The sequence below is a fragment of the Anguilla anguilla genome, chromosome 9, assembly GCF_013347855.1.
Source record: "Anguilla anguilla isolate fAngAng1 chromosome 9, fAngAng1.pri, whole genome shotgun sequence".
NCBI classification, from domain to species: domain Eukaryota; kingdom Metazoa; phylum Chordata; class Actinopteri; order Anguilliformes; family Anguillidae; genus Anguilla; species Anguilla anguilla.
Window position 1 is genome coordinate 51,454,238 of NC_049209.1, and position 16,472 is coordinate 51,470,709.

At 46.9% G+C, this 16,472-nt stretch overlaps 1 protein-coding gene across 1 annotated transcript; it reads left to right on the plus strand.

Moving 5' to 3' along the window:
* Positions 1-747: 747 nt before the first annotated feature.
* katnal1 (katanin p60 subunit A-like 1) lies at positions 748-16,243 on the plus strand. The gene is made up of 11 exons (XM_035432012.1): positions 748-891; positions 1,769-1,934; positions 2,765-2,925; positions 5,122-5,284; positions 6,805-6,932; positions 7,185-7,290; positions 8,462-8,620; positions 9,230-9,356; positions 10,642-10,776; positions 11,541-11,667; positions 15,389-16,243. Exons 2-11 carry the CDS (start codon positions 1,773-1,775, stop codon positions 15,585-15,587), a joined length of 1,467 nt encoding a protein of 488 aa, XP_035287903.1. The 5' UTR covers positions 748-891; positions 1,769-1,772; the 3' UTR covers positions 15,588-16,243.
* Positions 16,244-16,472: the final 229 nt, after the last annotated feature.

Below are 16,472 nucleotides of genomic sequence, written 5' to 3' on the forward strand. Positions count from 1 at the left end.
GTAGGTGGAGCAGAGGCTGCAGAGATTAGCTCCTGTGAGTCTGTCTGGATATTTTTTTTTCACCATGTCTGAACAGAGCAGTTTAAAATGGGAATGGAGGGCTTTGGATGCGATTGCTTTGCTGACAGGGATGTATTTGTATTTTAGGGTTAATACAGTTGGTACTGGAGGTGTCTGAATGATAAATTTTCTCTCTCTTCCTGTTTAGCTTTTCTTGTATAATTATTGGCATAATCGCCCAAAGTCTCCTTACATTTATCACATTTAGTACACTTATTAGCCATGGTCTATAGAGACATTTCAACTTCTTTTCATTACAAGAGCTCAAAAGTTGGGACAAACATGGTCACCAAAAGGTCATTGGTATTTGGTACATGTCAATAAACCTTTAGTCTACATGTCAATAAATTTAGATGTTTAACTTCTGTATAGCTCACAATCATGGTTTTTTCAACCCTTAAGGTTACATTCAAACAGACAATAACAGCTTACATTCTTTTAGACATACAACCCACGTATGTCTATTTTCCTACTATATAAAATGAACTGTAGTCTAGCCAATATATAATATGCAATGGTACATAAAACGGTAATTCCTAAAGTATTGTTAAGAAACTCATTGCGATAAGGTGATCAATCAGAGAAACCGCTGACTGTAGCTAAGTGAAAATGAAACTCTAAATTCGCCTATGGACTTTATACTTGCCCTAGTTTAACCAAAATTAAGCCATGTTAGCTTTGAGCCACAAGCTGTGTTTTTTCCCCTGAATTCCTGCAAGTGACGCACCAACCCGTCACACTCTCAACCAGAGCGTCGTTCTGCGGCCATGGTAACATCTGCTTGTAACGGACTGGCACGGAGTAGAACAGAAATAAGTGTTTCAAGCTGAGGTAAAACACGATTTTTGAAATAATCTGCGTATACCCCGTCAGTGATGTGAATTCGAGAAACGTCGTTTCATTGTGTTCGTGTGCATCTTCATTTACCGAGCAAGAGTAGATAAACCTGAGGTTATTATTGTGTTGCCATGCAATCCGTTTGTTGTCTGTGGCCTAAATCTGGGGCGCAAAGTGGTAGATGGCTTATGGGTAATGGTGTTTTATATGGCCGCCGTTCGTGGTAGCTGCACGTAATATTTAACTTTTAAAAACTACAGATCCCAGTCCACAGTACATGAAATGAGAACAGACAAGACATAGGACAGCTTTTTATTATTAGACTACAAGGAATTGAAATAGTACACAAAAATGATTACATGCATGAATGGGCGTTGTCATTTAAAACTTGCTTGTGGAAAGCTTCAGCTTTTAAAAATGCTCATATAAACCATTTAACTGCGAGATATTTCCCAGGCTAGCTAGCTTTTTCGCTAACTAGCGAAATTAATAAAACAAATGTCTGTCTATCCATTACATTAGCGTTACATTTGCATCACAGCCAAGATATAGTTGTAAAATATTGATTGTGCATTAACCAGTAATGTAACTGGTTAATGTACACTTGGTTAGTTTACGTCATTTTACAGTAATTTATTCTCAGCATTACATTGTCATATATTTTTAAAAATACATTTCTTGTACTGTTTAGTAATCGTTGCAGACTGTAATATATATATAATTGATTGAGCACTCAATTATGTTATCTTGCTTGTAACCATTACCTGTTACCCAGTTCATACAGTATATCACACTGTTCATTGTATAATGAAACGATCTACTATACTGATGTTCCCCTCGTGTGTTTACTACCCGTTTTTTTCATTCATAGCAACATGAATTTAACGGAAATCTGTGACAATGCCAAGAAAGGGCGAGAATATGCTCTGCTTGGAAACTACGACTCTTCCATGGTGTACTACCAGGGCGTGATCCAACAGATCCACAAGCACTGTCAGTCACTTAGAGATCCCACTCTGAAGGTCAAATGGCAACAGGTAAACGAGTTAATTGGAACGGTACCGTATATTTGAAAACGTGTATGTTTATATAAATCTGTTTAAATAAATTCTTCAACAAATATATCCATCCGTGTTGTAAATGCTATATTTAACACACATCATATTTAGAGAATTTCATTTTTACATGTACAGGCATTTGGCAGACGCTCTTATCCAGAGCGACGTACAACAAAGTGTATAACCATAACCAGGAACAAGTATGACGAAACCCCTAGAGAGAAGGACATCAGTGTGTTATTGAGCATTCATAACTGGATATGATACAGACTCCTCATTGCCTCAGTCATGAGTTGTCGTACACCAGTGGTCTCCAACCCCGGTCCTGGAAAGCTACAGGGTCTGCTGGTTTTTGTTTTCACCTTAAAATCAGCACCCAGTTGAGACCCAAGACACCAAGTGAGTTGAGTTAACTGTGTAATCAACTGCTCTAATTGATTCATGAAGTGCAGAGTCACTATGAAAAGCAGTAGACCCTGTAGCTCTCCAGGACCAGGGTTGGAGACCGCTGTCCTACACCAAGCGCGCAGTGAGTGTGTGCTGTCAGTACTTGATAAGCACATGAAAGACAGCCGAACACTGTTCTGTATCCCGATAAGAAACATTTTACTGTGATCTAATCTAAGCGTGATCCAGTGTTGGTGTACACAGCCAATGAGCTCATTTAGCCGGGGTGATTGGCAGAAACAAAAACCTGGCCTCCAGGACTGGAATTGCCCACCCCTGGTTTGAACTGTAGCCCTGGGGAGCAGGTTCAGGGCGGAGAGTCAGGTAAAAGCTGCAGTAACGCTGATCGTTGGGGGCTGCAGGTGAGGCAGGAGCTGATGGAGGAGTACGAGCAGGTGAGGAGCATCGTGAGCACCCTGGAGAGCTTCAAGGTGGACAGGCCTGTGGACCTCCCCGCCCCGCAGCAGGACGAGGGCCCGCGGGACCCCACCGTCTGGCCGCCTCCCATACCTGCTGAGCACAGGTAAACCCCCTCACCTGCAGCCTCAGGCCGCGGGCTGCGGCAGTGACATCACCAGGGGGTCGGCTAGGGATGCTTAGCCCCCTCGCAATATACACGCACACGCACACGCACACGCACACACACACACACACACACACACACACGAAAATGCCCAGACTCCTATCAATCACAACGTTGTGTTGGGATTAAATGATAAAACATTTTTTCTCTTACTTCAGGTCATCCTTGAAAAAGTTCTGTCTTCTCTCTGCGTGGACATGAAGCGTTGAACACGCATGATTTCAATTCTTAAATTCAGGCATCGATTGGATCCCCTACCCACGTGGAGGCAGTGTGGTGTATTGACCTTGAGTCACTCAGCTTCTCGTACTGTCAAATAGGTTATATAACAGCAGGGCTGCTCAACCCTGTTCCTGGAGATCTACCGTCCTGTAGACTTTCATTTCAACCCTAATTTGCACACTCAGAGAGGTCTCTAGCTGTTGAATGAGGTGTGCTTTGTCAGCTTTGGAGTGAAAACCTGCTGGACAGTAGATCTCCAGGAACAGGATTGTGCAGCCCTGTTTTATAACAATGTGGTCCACCTTTGCAGACTTTTGAATTCTGGTCGCTTTGCATCATGGGTATCATAAATAGCCCAGAGCTGCTTGCTCTCCATTAACCTCCAATTCTGAATATATGACAGCCTAATTACAATATTCTGGGTTTGCTAAAAACGTATATATAGCAAAACAAAAAGAAAACGGATCACAACAAAGTGTGTGATTTGCTATGATGTGGTTGATGCTTACTAAAAGTTGTGAGGTAAAAATTCAGTATCCATGAATATTCAGAGATGTGGTACTAATATTATTGGTATAATGCCAGTCCGTAGTATGGCTACAGCAATTAAACAAATCAATTTAATCTTATAAAAATATTGATTACGTTGTTGACACACGTAATTTAATATCCTAATCGCTTCCACAAAGCGTCTGCTAATGATTGAGCATCGTTTGTTTTGTTTGGGGAAATGATTGGAATTGCAAGGCTGCTGCAGATGAATTGGTTCCCTTCTTTGCACATAATTATCTTTAAATGGTTTGGGGATGGGCGGGTGTCTAACAGAGCTTGCTGCTTCATAATGAAAGCCCATCTAAGGAACTGTGTGTGAGACCGAGCGCTGTTCAGACCTTTCGCCGTGCCAATGAATTGTCCAGTGCCGTTCGGAAGACAGAATGTTATTATTGATTACTTGAAAGAAGAAAATTGACTAAGTAATCAATTACAAAATAATTGTTAAGCGCAGCCCTGGTTCATAGCAAGAAATCTTTAATGCCAACAGATTCATCGCTCTCTAGGTCTTACCCACCGGACCTAGAAGGGGGGCATAACCGACTGCAGTGGACCTAAAACCCTCTCATGTTCTTTTTTGTGACATTACAAGAGATGAAATGTTGAAAATAATCAATTTTTCTTTATTTTAAAGTTTAACCTGTACCATAGTACTTGAGCCTAAGACTACTCCCTAGATCACTTGTGGCAAAAGCGGCAGGCCGATTATTCTCAAGAGCAAGAGTGAGTAAAACTAGATATAAGTTTTAAGGAACTTGGAGCAAATTCTGAATTTAAAGCCAATGTTTATAAGAGCCACTCCAGAATGTAGTCAATTAAGTTACAGAGCTTTTGAGGATGAGTAAACAGAATATATTCACCGGATCTCTTGTGTGGGGATTTTGTAATAATACCAAGGACTTTAAATGGTGTTCTGGATAATATATAATGTTTAATGAGCTTGCCCAGACATCTTTGGGGGTATTTAATGAAGCAGGATTAACGAGTTAGCTGGCCAAACACTTACGAAACTTTAATGAGAATTTGGTCTTTCCGCCATCATCAAACAAAGCTTACGTCTAGCCAGGCATTTTACCACGGCAACACACTCGAATTAACAGGGCTCTGGTGTGAGGGTGATTTGAGTCTGTTTTGATTTTTTTGTGAAAAGAATTTGACAAACAACAAGAAAACCTATTCTTTAATTGAAAAAAACACTGAATACTTATGCACCGAATATGTATTCACTTATTGTGCGTCGCTTTGAATAAATCTGGCAAATCAATGTAATGTAACGATTACATTTATTAAAGTAAATGACCTGTGGCCCCTGAGTGCCGGGTCCTCATTACGAGCGCGGCGGTGTCGCGTTTCGCCCCGCAGAGCGCCCGTCCCGGTGAAGCGACCCAACACCGCGGCCAAGCCCCAGAGGAAGGACTCGCCCGGGCTGCAGCACCGCGGGCCGATGGGGCGGGCCCAGCCTGTCTCTAAGGCCGAAAAACCCGGGGCCCGGGACGCCAAGGGGACCAAGGGCAAGGAGGACAAGGTGAGTGGCTCCGCCCCTTCACCGGAGACACCGTCACGGGAATGAGACCACTGTGATGTCATAGGCAAAACCAGGTAGGACAAGGTGAGAGGCCCCGCCCCTTCACCGGTGATACCGTCACGGGAATGAGACCTCTGTGATGTCATAGGCAAAACCAGGTAGGACAAGGTGAGTGGCCCCGCCCCTTCACCGGTGATACCGTCACGGGAATGAGACCTCTGTGATGTCATAGGAAATGGAGAGGAGCTCCACCAATCACATACTGTATATACCAATGTTGAGGAGTCTAGGCAGCATGTATTAGGCAAATGGAACATCCTTGCTTAGTCAAGTGACAGTCTGAAGCCTCGTCAATTGCAGACATGGCAGATGTGGAGAGGTGGGTCCACAGATGGATCATTTGTACCTCACACATTCCTAAAAAAAAGACTTTTGCAAAGGTTGTGCTCGCCGAGCCTCCTCGCTCCTCCAAAGAGAATTTAACGGTTTGGAATGTCCTTAAAGATGGCGGACCTTGATTGATTTCCGGGACACGTGAGGACCAAGGAGGCCCTCGTCTTCATGGAACAATATGAGCATTTATATCAGTTAAATAAAAATTGACAGGACAATGGTATTTTCATGCAGGGTTCATCAATCAGCTTGTGCGCAAGCATCATTTTAGAACATTAATTTCACCAATGCCCCAGATCTTTATGTCATGTGGATGGTTCAGATATATTCAAGATCCATCCATCTGCATAATATGAGTTCCGAAGACTTTTTTGCAGCTCCTGTTCTGAACTGATGCCTGTGACTGGCAGTGCGCCACGGTTTTAACCTTCCCCCCCTCAAAAAGGAAACATTTCCCACGTAATCTACTAATGCGCTACCAATTTACTGTGTTTACAATGACTCATTTTATGCGTGCATTTCTGTAATATTCTAAATAAGCCAAAACGACAAGTGTGTGTTGAGTAGCAATATTGTTTGATTTATATTTATCATATTTCTTTATTCGACTGCTGCATTCCTTTGTTTCATAAAGATGGGTGTTGCAATACCATGTTATTCCACAAATATAACTGTATAAAGTGACAATTTGCAAGATGGCTATATGAATCTTACTTGCCGGCTTGTTGCTAGCCTGTTGCGTGAATTTAAAATAAACACTGTCTGTCTCGCTGTTTTCTAACAGCCAAGATAACAGTCCAATAAAACTAAATGACACTTTTGTGTTGTATATCCTTGTACTTTATAAGAAACAGTCCTTTCTCTGAGTAAGTGCTGCCTAATCATGTCTATTTTATTTCACTATTTAACACACCTTTAACCAGAGAGGAGGGAACTAATTAGAAAACTGGAGGTGCAGCGATTGGTTGGAATGAAAGCCCTCCATGGCACATGATTGGGCACCACTGCTCTCAGCAAGAAGGAAGTGTTTTATTTATGTGTATAAGTAAGAAAGTCTGGTGCTGGTGCTTTATGAGGATAGGTGTGAGATGAATCCATGGGGTAACCCTGATGGGGGTCATTTGCAGAATAAGAAGAACGCCCAGGAGGGGGCGGGAGAAGGCGAGCTCAGGAAGTTTGACAGCGCGGGGTACGACAGCGACTTGGTGGAGGCCCTGGAGAGAGACATCGTGTCCCGGAATCCCAACGTGCACTGGTACGAACGGAGTGCTGCCGTCAGACTCTTTAGACAAACCAGATATTTAACTCCACATCCTTAACACTGAGGATTCTCATAGGGCTTGGGGGGCGTAATTTGTACTCACTGAGTGACACTCGGGGGGGCGGGGTTTGTACTCCCTGAGTGACACTTGGGGGGGTGGGGTTTGTACTCCCTGAGTGACACTTGGGGGGGCGGGGTTTGTACTCACTGAGTGACACTTGGGGGGGGCGGGGTCTTTTCTCAAAGGGATGACATCGCTGACCTGGAGGACGCCAAGAAGCTGCTGAGGGAGGCGGTGGTGCTGCCCATGTGGATGCCGGATTTCTTCAAGGGCATCCGGCGACCGTGGAAGGTGAGGGTGGGGCCTCTGGGGTCTGTGAGATCAGCAGGAAGGGGCCTGTCCGAACCGCGCGTGTGCGTGTATGTGTAACCTTGTGCATGTGTACTTTTTAATATTTGGATTTCAGTGCGAAATCTGGGCAAGTATATTCTCCCTGCAGTAAAATCTACAGTTTAAATATGCATAATCCTTTAGAAAGGCTGACTGCTAGTCCGTGCCAAGAAAGTAAGCAAATGGTGTGTTGGGGTGGTCATTTCACAGTAAAAAAAACCACTTCATAATTATTATTTTTTTTGTAATCCCAATCATCATGTATTCTTTAATTGCCAATAATACATATAGATGTGTCGGCTACCTCTGATTCTTTTTATTGCATGATTTTGCTTTTTAAAATTTGAATCATATTTTCAGAATTTCATTGTCCTGTTCTGTCATCTCCATTTTCCAGCCCTTTCAGGCTTTCATTCCATTGTTCTTCTGCTGTGGCAGAGCATCGTGATGCATGCTTAATCTCTGTTACGAATTTGCAGTCCTAGAAGGAATCTTGACAAATCAAGATAGTCCAGTTTCTTTCCTCCTCATTCTAGAATTCCAAGTGTGGTGGCCAGCAGGTGGCGCCAGTGCAAAGGATAATAAAGTCAATGCGCACCTGCAATGTGTTGAACAAAGCAATATCAGCAGCCATGTCTATTCCAGATGGTGGTATTGATTCTGTTCTTAATCGTACTGCACGTTTTCAGCCAACTTTAAAAAGGACCCGCCAGCCAGTTGGTGCCCAGCTTTCATTTCTTAAATTATATTTTATCATTTTTATTTATGCTCAGCAGACACCGTTTCGCAGAGTGGATGCCATGGTTACATGCTGTTCATTCATACAGCTGGATGTTTTATTGGTGCACTAAAGGTTAGGGGTTAAGTACCTTGGAGAAGGGTACGGCTGTGCCCCCCACTTGGGATTTGAACCTGCAACCTCTTGAGTTAAGACCACCCTTACCATTGTGCTACACTGGCACCCTGGATTCGGAGAGATAAATCGCCATAGCCGGCACTGCCCAGGACCCATCGTTGCAGCTCGTTAGGATAATTAATTTTAGGAGAGTCTGAGAACGGAGCAGGAAATTAGCTGTGAGCCGAACTCATCTGCCTCGCCGGCGTCTGTGTGCGCTGCCCCTCCCTCCCTCAGGGGGTGCTGATGGTCGGCCCCCCCGGCACGGGGAAGACCATGCTGGCCAAGGCCGTGGCCACAGAGTGCGGCACCACCTTCTTCAACGTCTCCTCCTCCACCCTCACGTCCAAGTACAGGGGCGAGTCCGAGAAACTGGTGCGGCTGCTGTTCGAAATGGTGAGCGCCTGCAGTGTGTGTGCGTGTGTGTGTGTGAGTGAGTGTCTTTATCTATGTGTGGTTAGTTATGAACCAGACCATAATTGCGCTAGATAAGCAGGAGTTTTCATTGGGGGAATCAAGCGATCTCCTCTGACAGCAGATAGAAAACAACATGGCACCAGACAATAAGACAGGACCTGTGTATGGGGTCCAAGTAGGGTGTGACATCACATGGAACCCAGCCAATAGAAGCGCAGGCACTGTCCGGGATTATTCTGGATTAATCAGGAAGTACGGACTGCCAGACCCTTAGAGGTAGAGAGCAGAGTGTGTGGTGTGTCAGCACACACACACACACACACACACATCAGGAGCGTTTGTGCTGTCTGACCACTGAGTCCAAGAGAGAGCTTTCAGCAGTAAAGTCAAACGCATTGCGGCCCCCCCACCCCACCCCACCCCACCCCCCTGGGGGACGTTTATTGCCTGAAAAATCAGTATCTTTTCGCCAGCATCATCCTGCAGTGGCTGTGTGTCATGGTGCGGTCTGTGGAATCGTGTATTCGCTGCCCCGTGTGTTTCACGCGCTCTGCTTTTCCGTCGACGTCGTCGTCCGCGCGCACACAGGCCCGGTTTTACGCCCCGACCACCATCTTCATCGACGAGATCGACTCCATCTGCGGACGGCGCGGCACGTCGGACGAGCACGAGGCCAGCCGGCGGGTGAAGTCCGAGCTGCTGGTGCAGATGGACGGTGAGCGATGAGGGACATTTTTTGCAGATGGCAGAAAGCATGCCGCAAACCCCACACACACACACACAGACCTCACACGCACACTCACGCACACGCACAAGATGTTCACCAGCTTTCTGTATGCAAATGAGCTGGAGTCTGAGAAGACATTGCGTCTTTGAGACAGAGAGATGACTGCAAGAGAGAGGGAGGGGGAAGAAGGATAAGGAGGGACGGAGAGACAAGGAGGGAGGGATAAGGAGGAAGGGAGAGAGGGAGATCCTTTGGATATGTTCGTGCTTTGGCAATATAAGAAATATCTCGTCATGCCAATAAACCATTTTGCATTTGACTTTGAGAGAGGGAGGGAGAGAGAGCGTGTTTGTGAGTGAGAGAGAGGGGGAGAAGGAGGGAGGGTGAGAGGGGGAGAGAAAGAGCTAGAGGGTGAGAGAGAAAGGGGGAAGTAGGGAGAGGGTGAAAGAAAGGGGGAGAAAGAGGGTGAGGGTGAGAGAGAAAGGGGAGAAGAAGGGAGAGGATGAGAGGGAGAGGGGAGAAGGAGGGAGAGGGTGAGAGAGAGAGTGGGGGAGAAGGAGGGAGAGGGGAGAGAGTCAGAGAGGGAGAGGGGGGGAGAAGGAGGGAGAGGGTGAGAGAGATAGAGAGAGAGAGAGGGAGGGAGCTGCATGCTGTGAGACAGATGATAACAATCTAATCTCTGAGCCTCTCTGGAAATACAACTCTGTCCTGGAGAGCTAAGAGGAATGCCTGAGGTTCAGCTCACACACGCACACACACACAGTCTCTCTCTCACTCACACACACCACACAGTCTTTCTCTCAAAAGCACTCACACACATACACATAGTCTATCTCTCATTCACACATGCCACACACACACACAGTCTCTCTCTCAAACACACTCACATATACACGGACACACATGCACACAGTCTCTCTCTCTCTCACACACACACACACACACACACACTGATGACACACACCCGCACTCTCACACCAAGAAAATAGCACAGTGTGAGTTAACCGCACACTGCTCTCTTCCTCTCAGGGCAGGCACAATGTAAAAAAAGCACTTGAGCACACTCGCCCTGTTCTGCCTGCCGGGTTCAGAAATGTCAGTTAATTAGCAAAACCTCCTTTAACTGCGAGCGTGGCAGAATTCGGTACCGCGCGGTAAAACCACCCCTTTGCGTTCGGAAGCCGAAGCTCTCTCCTCTGTTTGAACTGGCCGCGCGGTGCAGTGCCGATGTTGGGGAGGCTGGGGTGGGTAACGTGCCGGCGCTCTGTCCAAGGTGTCGGGGGTGCGCTGGAAAACGACGACCCCTCCAAAATGGTCATGGTGCTGGCCGCCACCAACTTCCCCTGGGACATCGACGAGGCCCTGAGGAGAAGGCTGGAGAAGAGGATCTACATCGCTCTGCCAACAGGTGGCGCACTTTCACACACTGCTCACCAGTAACCCCTCGCAGCAGTGACCTTCACTCCTGGTCCTGGCGGGCGGCAGGGTCTGCGGGTTTTCGTTTTTTGTTTTCGCCTTGATATCATCGACCAGTTCATGTGAGGTAACTGTGTAATCAGCTTGTTTAATTGATCTATTAAGTGCTGAGGAACAACAAAAACCAGCAGACCGTGTGATTGGCTACCCAGAACCAGGAATGAAGATCACTGTCTTAAAGTGTTCCCTTTCCACCTCAACATTACTCCCATTGAGTGCCATGGATTGTGGATCTAAACAGGAGGTCTCTTAAGATAAAAATGAATTTTTCAAGGGAGATCTGGCCAAGATAACATGACAGATTTTATATATTTTTATAAATGTGGTATTTTGGTCTATCACTTCATGTACAGTATATGTGCTTTTTATATGTTCCTCCTTGTCAATGGGCACCAGTGGTCGGCTGTTATTCCTGTTAGTACTCAAAGTATATTTCTGTCATCACATAAGACAATAAAAGTTTGAGTTTGTCAGTTGAGCAGCTGTGCAGCTGCACACCGCTCTGTCATGGTGCTCGGCATCGTGGGGGATTTCCCATTTGTTTGTGGCGACCACAGAGTGTGGGGGGGAGGTGGAGGGGGAGCTCAAGTCTGCCCGCTGAACAGTGGTGAGCGTTTGTGTGGCCCCTGGGGTGCAGTTCCGCCAGCTTCCTCCGGGGGCAGCACAGAGCACTCACGGCTCTGCCTCCTTCCACAGCCAAGGGCCGGGCGGAGCTTCTGAAGATCAACCTGCGGGAGGTGGACTTGGCGCCCGACGTGGATCTGGCGCTCATCGCTGAGAAGATCCAGGGCTACTCCGGAGCGGACATCACCAACGTCTGCAGGTCCGTGCTCTCCGTCCAGGGACCCTCTGTCTCTCGGGCGGGGAATCTCAAGCTCCAGGCCTGGACGGCTGCAATGCCCGCTCTACGGGCTTTAGTTGCTTTCCATTGAGCCAGCAGCTAGTTTAAGCTTTGGAAACAAGGTATCTTGACCACAGGAAATCAGTGACACAATGAACCGTCAGACATCTTAAGACATGAACGCGTCCCTCCACGACTGGCGTGCTTCCTCTAGACTAGGGGTGTCAAACTTCAGTCCTAGGTGGCCTCAGTTGTCTCTGGTTTCTGTGATTTCTTTTCAACCAGCAGCCAATTTAGGCTGCAGAAACACAGTGTGCAGACTGTTTAACCAGTCAGTGACTTTAATTAAGTACTTGTGTGCATCAGAAACCAGCAGGCTCAGCAGTTCCCCAGGATTTGGAGTTTAATCAGGAGTTTAAGATCCATCTTCTAGAACATCTGAAAGGGGCAGTTAGTTCACTTGATTTGTGTCCAACAATCTGGTTGGTTCTAGCAAGCCTCATATCATTGGTCAGGAGCTGTGTTGGCTTGAATGTCTGCCTCTGATTGGAACACAGCTTACACAAGATCACGATTCATTGGAAGAAGTAATTGCCTGCTGGTTGTAATTTGCAAAGGCCATCCCTGATCATGTTCAAAGTGTCGTAAGGTTATGAGCCCGGACAGGTTATGGTATGTGGTTTGCCAAACTCCTTGCCCCAACTCTTTTAAGCATACTGTGTTCACAGGTGTGTGTAGATAACTGAGAGGTGGAAGTTGATGTTATTTTTGGTAACGGCTTACCGAAATAGACACAGTGCCTTTGTGCTTAGATGCAGAGCACTGACAATGCAAAGAACAGAACGCGCTTGGCCTGCGTTACGTTCACTGAATCAAGAAGCGGCAACAAAGTCCCTTTCATCTGTCTGTGTAGTTAAGTTTGACGCGTTCCCCTCGGATCTCGCGCCCCTTTTAGAAGCCACAAACATTATTCGCTGTCTAAGCACGGACGCCACTGCATCGGTGTTGAAGACATGTCGCTCTTGCAAAGAAATGGCTACGGTTTCCAGGACGCATTTTTCAGAACTGAAACCGCAGTTTGAGATGTGTCTTTTTTTAGCCGAGGGCCGTTGGAATTCATAAGCAGTACAGTCAGCGTACTCGGGGAGCCACAGTCGTTAAAGACAGAAGGCAACGCGCCATATCGCACCGTAAATCATTTCACAGTAATAACGAAACAGAAAAAAAGCACACTTCTGCTTCTCAAATGCACATCGCTATTTCCCGATTGTGTTTGTGTTTATTATACCGTTAATACGCTGCTTTTCCGTTTTAACTGATACTCTGAGTGGGGACTACGACTTTCTAAAAAATCCATTTAAACTTTTTTTTTTCCGGTTGGAGAAACACGGTTAATTTCACTCCCGTGGCAGCGACGGCGCTCTTTTCCAGTCCCACTGTAATTAAGCATCCGTCCCACTTAGCTCATTGACTTCGAATGAGTTTCGGAGCTTTGTTTGTCTGCGGAATTGCCCAACTCGCTGCGGCGGATGAGCATGAAGTTCACGGACTCTGATTAGTTAGCGGTCGCCTGTCAGTCTCCTGGCGCCTGCCTACAGTCGGTTCCGTGCGCTGAATAAGCCCTTTCCCGGACCGAAATCTATCTGTCTGCGCGCGCTTCGCGTTTATACAGACCGGTCTCCTCCCCTCCCCCCCCCCCCCCCCCCCCCCCCCCCCCCCAAATAAAAACAATCTTCAATCCATATGTCTTCTCAATAGTAAATCACTACAACAAGCAAGATAGCGTGAAATGATGAAAGTTTAGCGAGCCAAATGGTGCATTGCATGCAGGCTGTCTGTGCTATAGATAGCCATGTCCCGGCTAACACTAAATAATTCCAGAATGTTGGGGAAGATCCCGGTTCGAATCTCGTTTGGTCTGTGACAGCGCGATGAAGTAATTCCACGCGGAGTTTTAGCACGTTTTATTGTTCCGAACGTGTTTTGGGACGAAGGCTCGGCGCGGAAGAGAGCCGCTTTCGGGTCAAGCGAGCCTGGAGAAAGGCAGTTAGCCGTGTCTGTGGAGAGTGCCAGCTGATTATCCGGATTTCACCGAACGTCTTGGGAACGGACTGGACAGCTGTCCGCTCATTATCTGGATATGTGACACGTTTGGTGGAAGACCTTGAAAAAATCACCTTTCCAGTCGGCTGTGGACTTGTTATTTGTTTTCTTTTCTCCATCGAGGCAGCTGTGACTGTTTCTCCACAGAAGCCGTTTTCAGCCGTGTCTGTTTGACAGCCGTTATGCTGAATGCCTGCAGATGCTCTTCCTGTTTGCTGTAGCCAATCAGTGTAGGCCAGGCGTGTCGGACTCCAGTCCTGGAGGGCCACAGTGTGTGGTTTTTTGGAGTGTTTCAGCATTTACGTGATCCATTTAAGTCACTGATTGGCTAGAAATTCTTGTATTCATGGCCATACATTGTCTGGTGATTAAAAGAGATCCACAGACAGCAGCAAATGCTGCAGACCTCCAGACTGGAGTTAAACCTGCAGACACTGCGGCCCTCCGGGACCAGAGTTAAACCTGCAAACACAGCGCCCCCTCCAGTCCTGGAGCTAAACCTACAGGCACTGCGACCTTGCAGGACCAGAGTTAAACCTGCAAACACAGCGCCTCCTACAGGCCTGGAGTTAAACCTGCAGACACTTCAGCCCCTCAGGACTGGAGTTTGAGATTGCTGGAAATATGGAAATTATTGTTTTTTTCCCCATTTTATAGGTTTTTTTTTGTTTTGTTTCCATCCATCCATCCATCCATATGGTCCTTTTCTGAGTATACTGTAATCTGTTGTGTAGGCATAGGGCCAAACACAAACAAAAAAACAAATAAATTAGCTGTCTGTCAAAATAAAAAAAAACATCAATAAAAAAAGAAATAAATTCTGAAAACCAATCAAAAGAATTTCGATATGACACTGTCCTCTTGGGGGAAGGGGGGGTGGGGGGGGCACGTCTGAGTCTCTGTTCAGCTGGCGGCTAGAAGCTGAATCAGTCCCTCATCGGCTACTGCTGGTTATTACATAACACTGAGAAGCTGGAACGGTGGGGGGGGGGGGGGGGGGGGGGGGGGGGGGGGGGGGGGTGATTGGGACAGAGGTTGAGACAGCAACAGGCTGTTTGCTGTTGCTAGATTGCTTTGTGCTGTCACCTGCGACAGAAGCCGACGTCTGTCTGCGTTCTCGCGTTGGGGCCTAATTTTGTCGAAATTTTATGTTTGATGCGTTTAGCGGCTTGTTATGTCTGAAGCATTTAGTGGCTTGTCTAATCCAGAGCCACTTAAAATGCAAGTGTGACTAACAAGGCTGGGGGAAAAAAATCAATTGAAGCCAATAATAGGGACAAGAGCAAGAACGAGCGCTCAATATTCACATAATGTGTCATTTTTTAACACACCTCCATGTCAAATTAAGGGCAACACATTTTGTGTTACGTCTGATACAGTCTGTGTCAAAAAGTCACCCTTCGTTACACATAAATTGCATTTATTTGTAATACAAAACTAGTAACTTTGACACAAAAACTGTGTTTTTACGAACACGAGAGTAGCAACACAAACAAGGGTGTCGGCTGATAACAGCGTTGTCGATAATACAGCGATAATGTATCGTTGGTTGCTATAGCGACAGCCCGACGCTAATGCTAACGCTAACCCCGCGCTGCAGGGACGCCTCCATGATGGCGATGAGGCGACGCATCCAGGGCCTGAGCCCGGAGGAGATCCGCGCCCTGTCCAAGGACGAGCTCCAGATGCCCGTCACCATGGAGGACTTCGAGCTCACGCTCCGGAAGATCTCCAAGTCCGTCTCCGCCACCGACCTTGAGAAGTACGAGTCCTGGATGGCCGAGTTCGGCTCCGTGTAGCGCCGGGGGGTGGAGGGGGCTCGGCCTTGGGGGGGGGGAGCGCACGGGCCAGGACTGCGTCTCCCGCGGAAGGTTCCGGAATCTCGCCTTTCCCGAGCCCGGAGCTGCTCTCCGTGCCAGGCCGGGTTATTATTACTTGAAAACAAAAAAAAAAAGACTGTGTCATCTTTATGTTCTGTATTACGGACTAACGTTTTAATTTTAGAGGTGCCCGAAAGGGGCTTGAGGCCTGAAGTGTTGTGTGTGAACGGTTATGCTTGGGTTGTTTTCTTTTGTTCTTGTTGTTGTTTTTTTTTTAGAAGCCTCTGGAAGAGAAACCAGCCGATTTTAGCACCTTTCCCCTCCTAGTCTCTAAAAATGCACTAATAACTTATTTGAACACTGGACACGTGATGAGCCGTGTTATCACTTCCTTCATTTTTAACGTAATTTTTATTGTGTTGTTATGGGTGTCCTTTTTTTGTTGTCGTCGTTCTTTTCTTCGTGTTGAATGTGTGAGAACACCAGCAGAATCCCCAGAAGATGCCCCAGCATTAGGTACTGAGGGGGGGTTATTTTGGGTGAGGCGACTGCGCCGTGTCCTTTGTGAGCTCTGCCTCTGAATGTCATTGACGAAAATAAATAAAAAACGGATTGTGCAGAGCGAAGAACAGCCACGAGGCGTAGCCTAATCTTTTTTTTTTTAAAAGAACATTAACCGCAATCTCCATCCCCCTACTCTCACCCCCGCCCCCGCCCCCGCCCCCGCCGCTCCTCCCTCCACTGGAACGCCGCCATCCCCTGTGAAGGGGGGGGGGGGGGGGGGGGCGACAGAAGTCTAAATGACGAGGCTCGATTTAGAGCTCCTGTTGTCGTGGCGATCTAATGAGCTGTCCGAGACCCTTC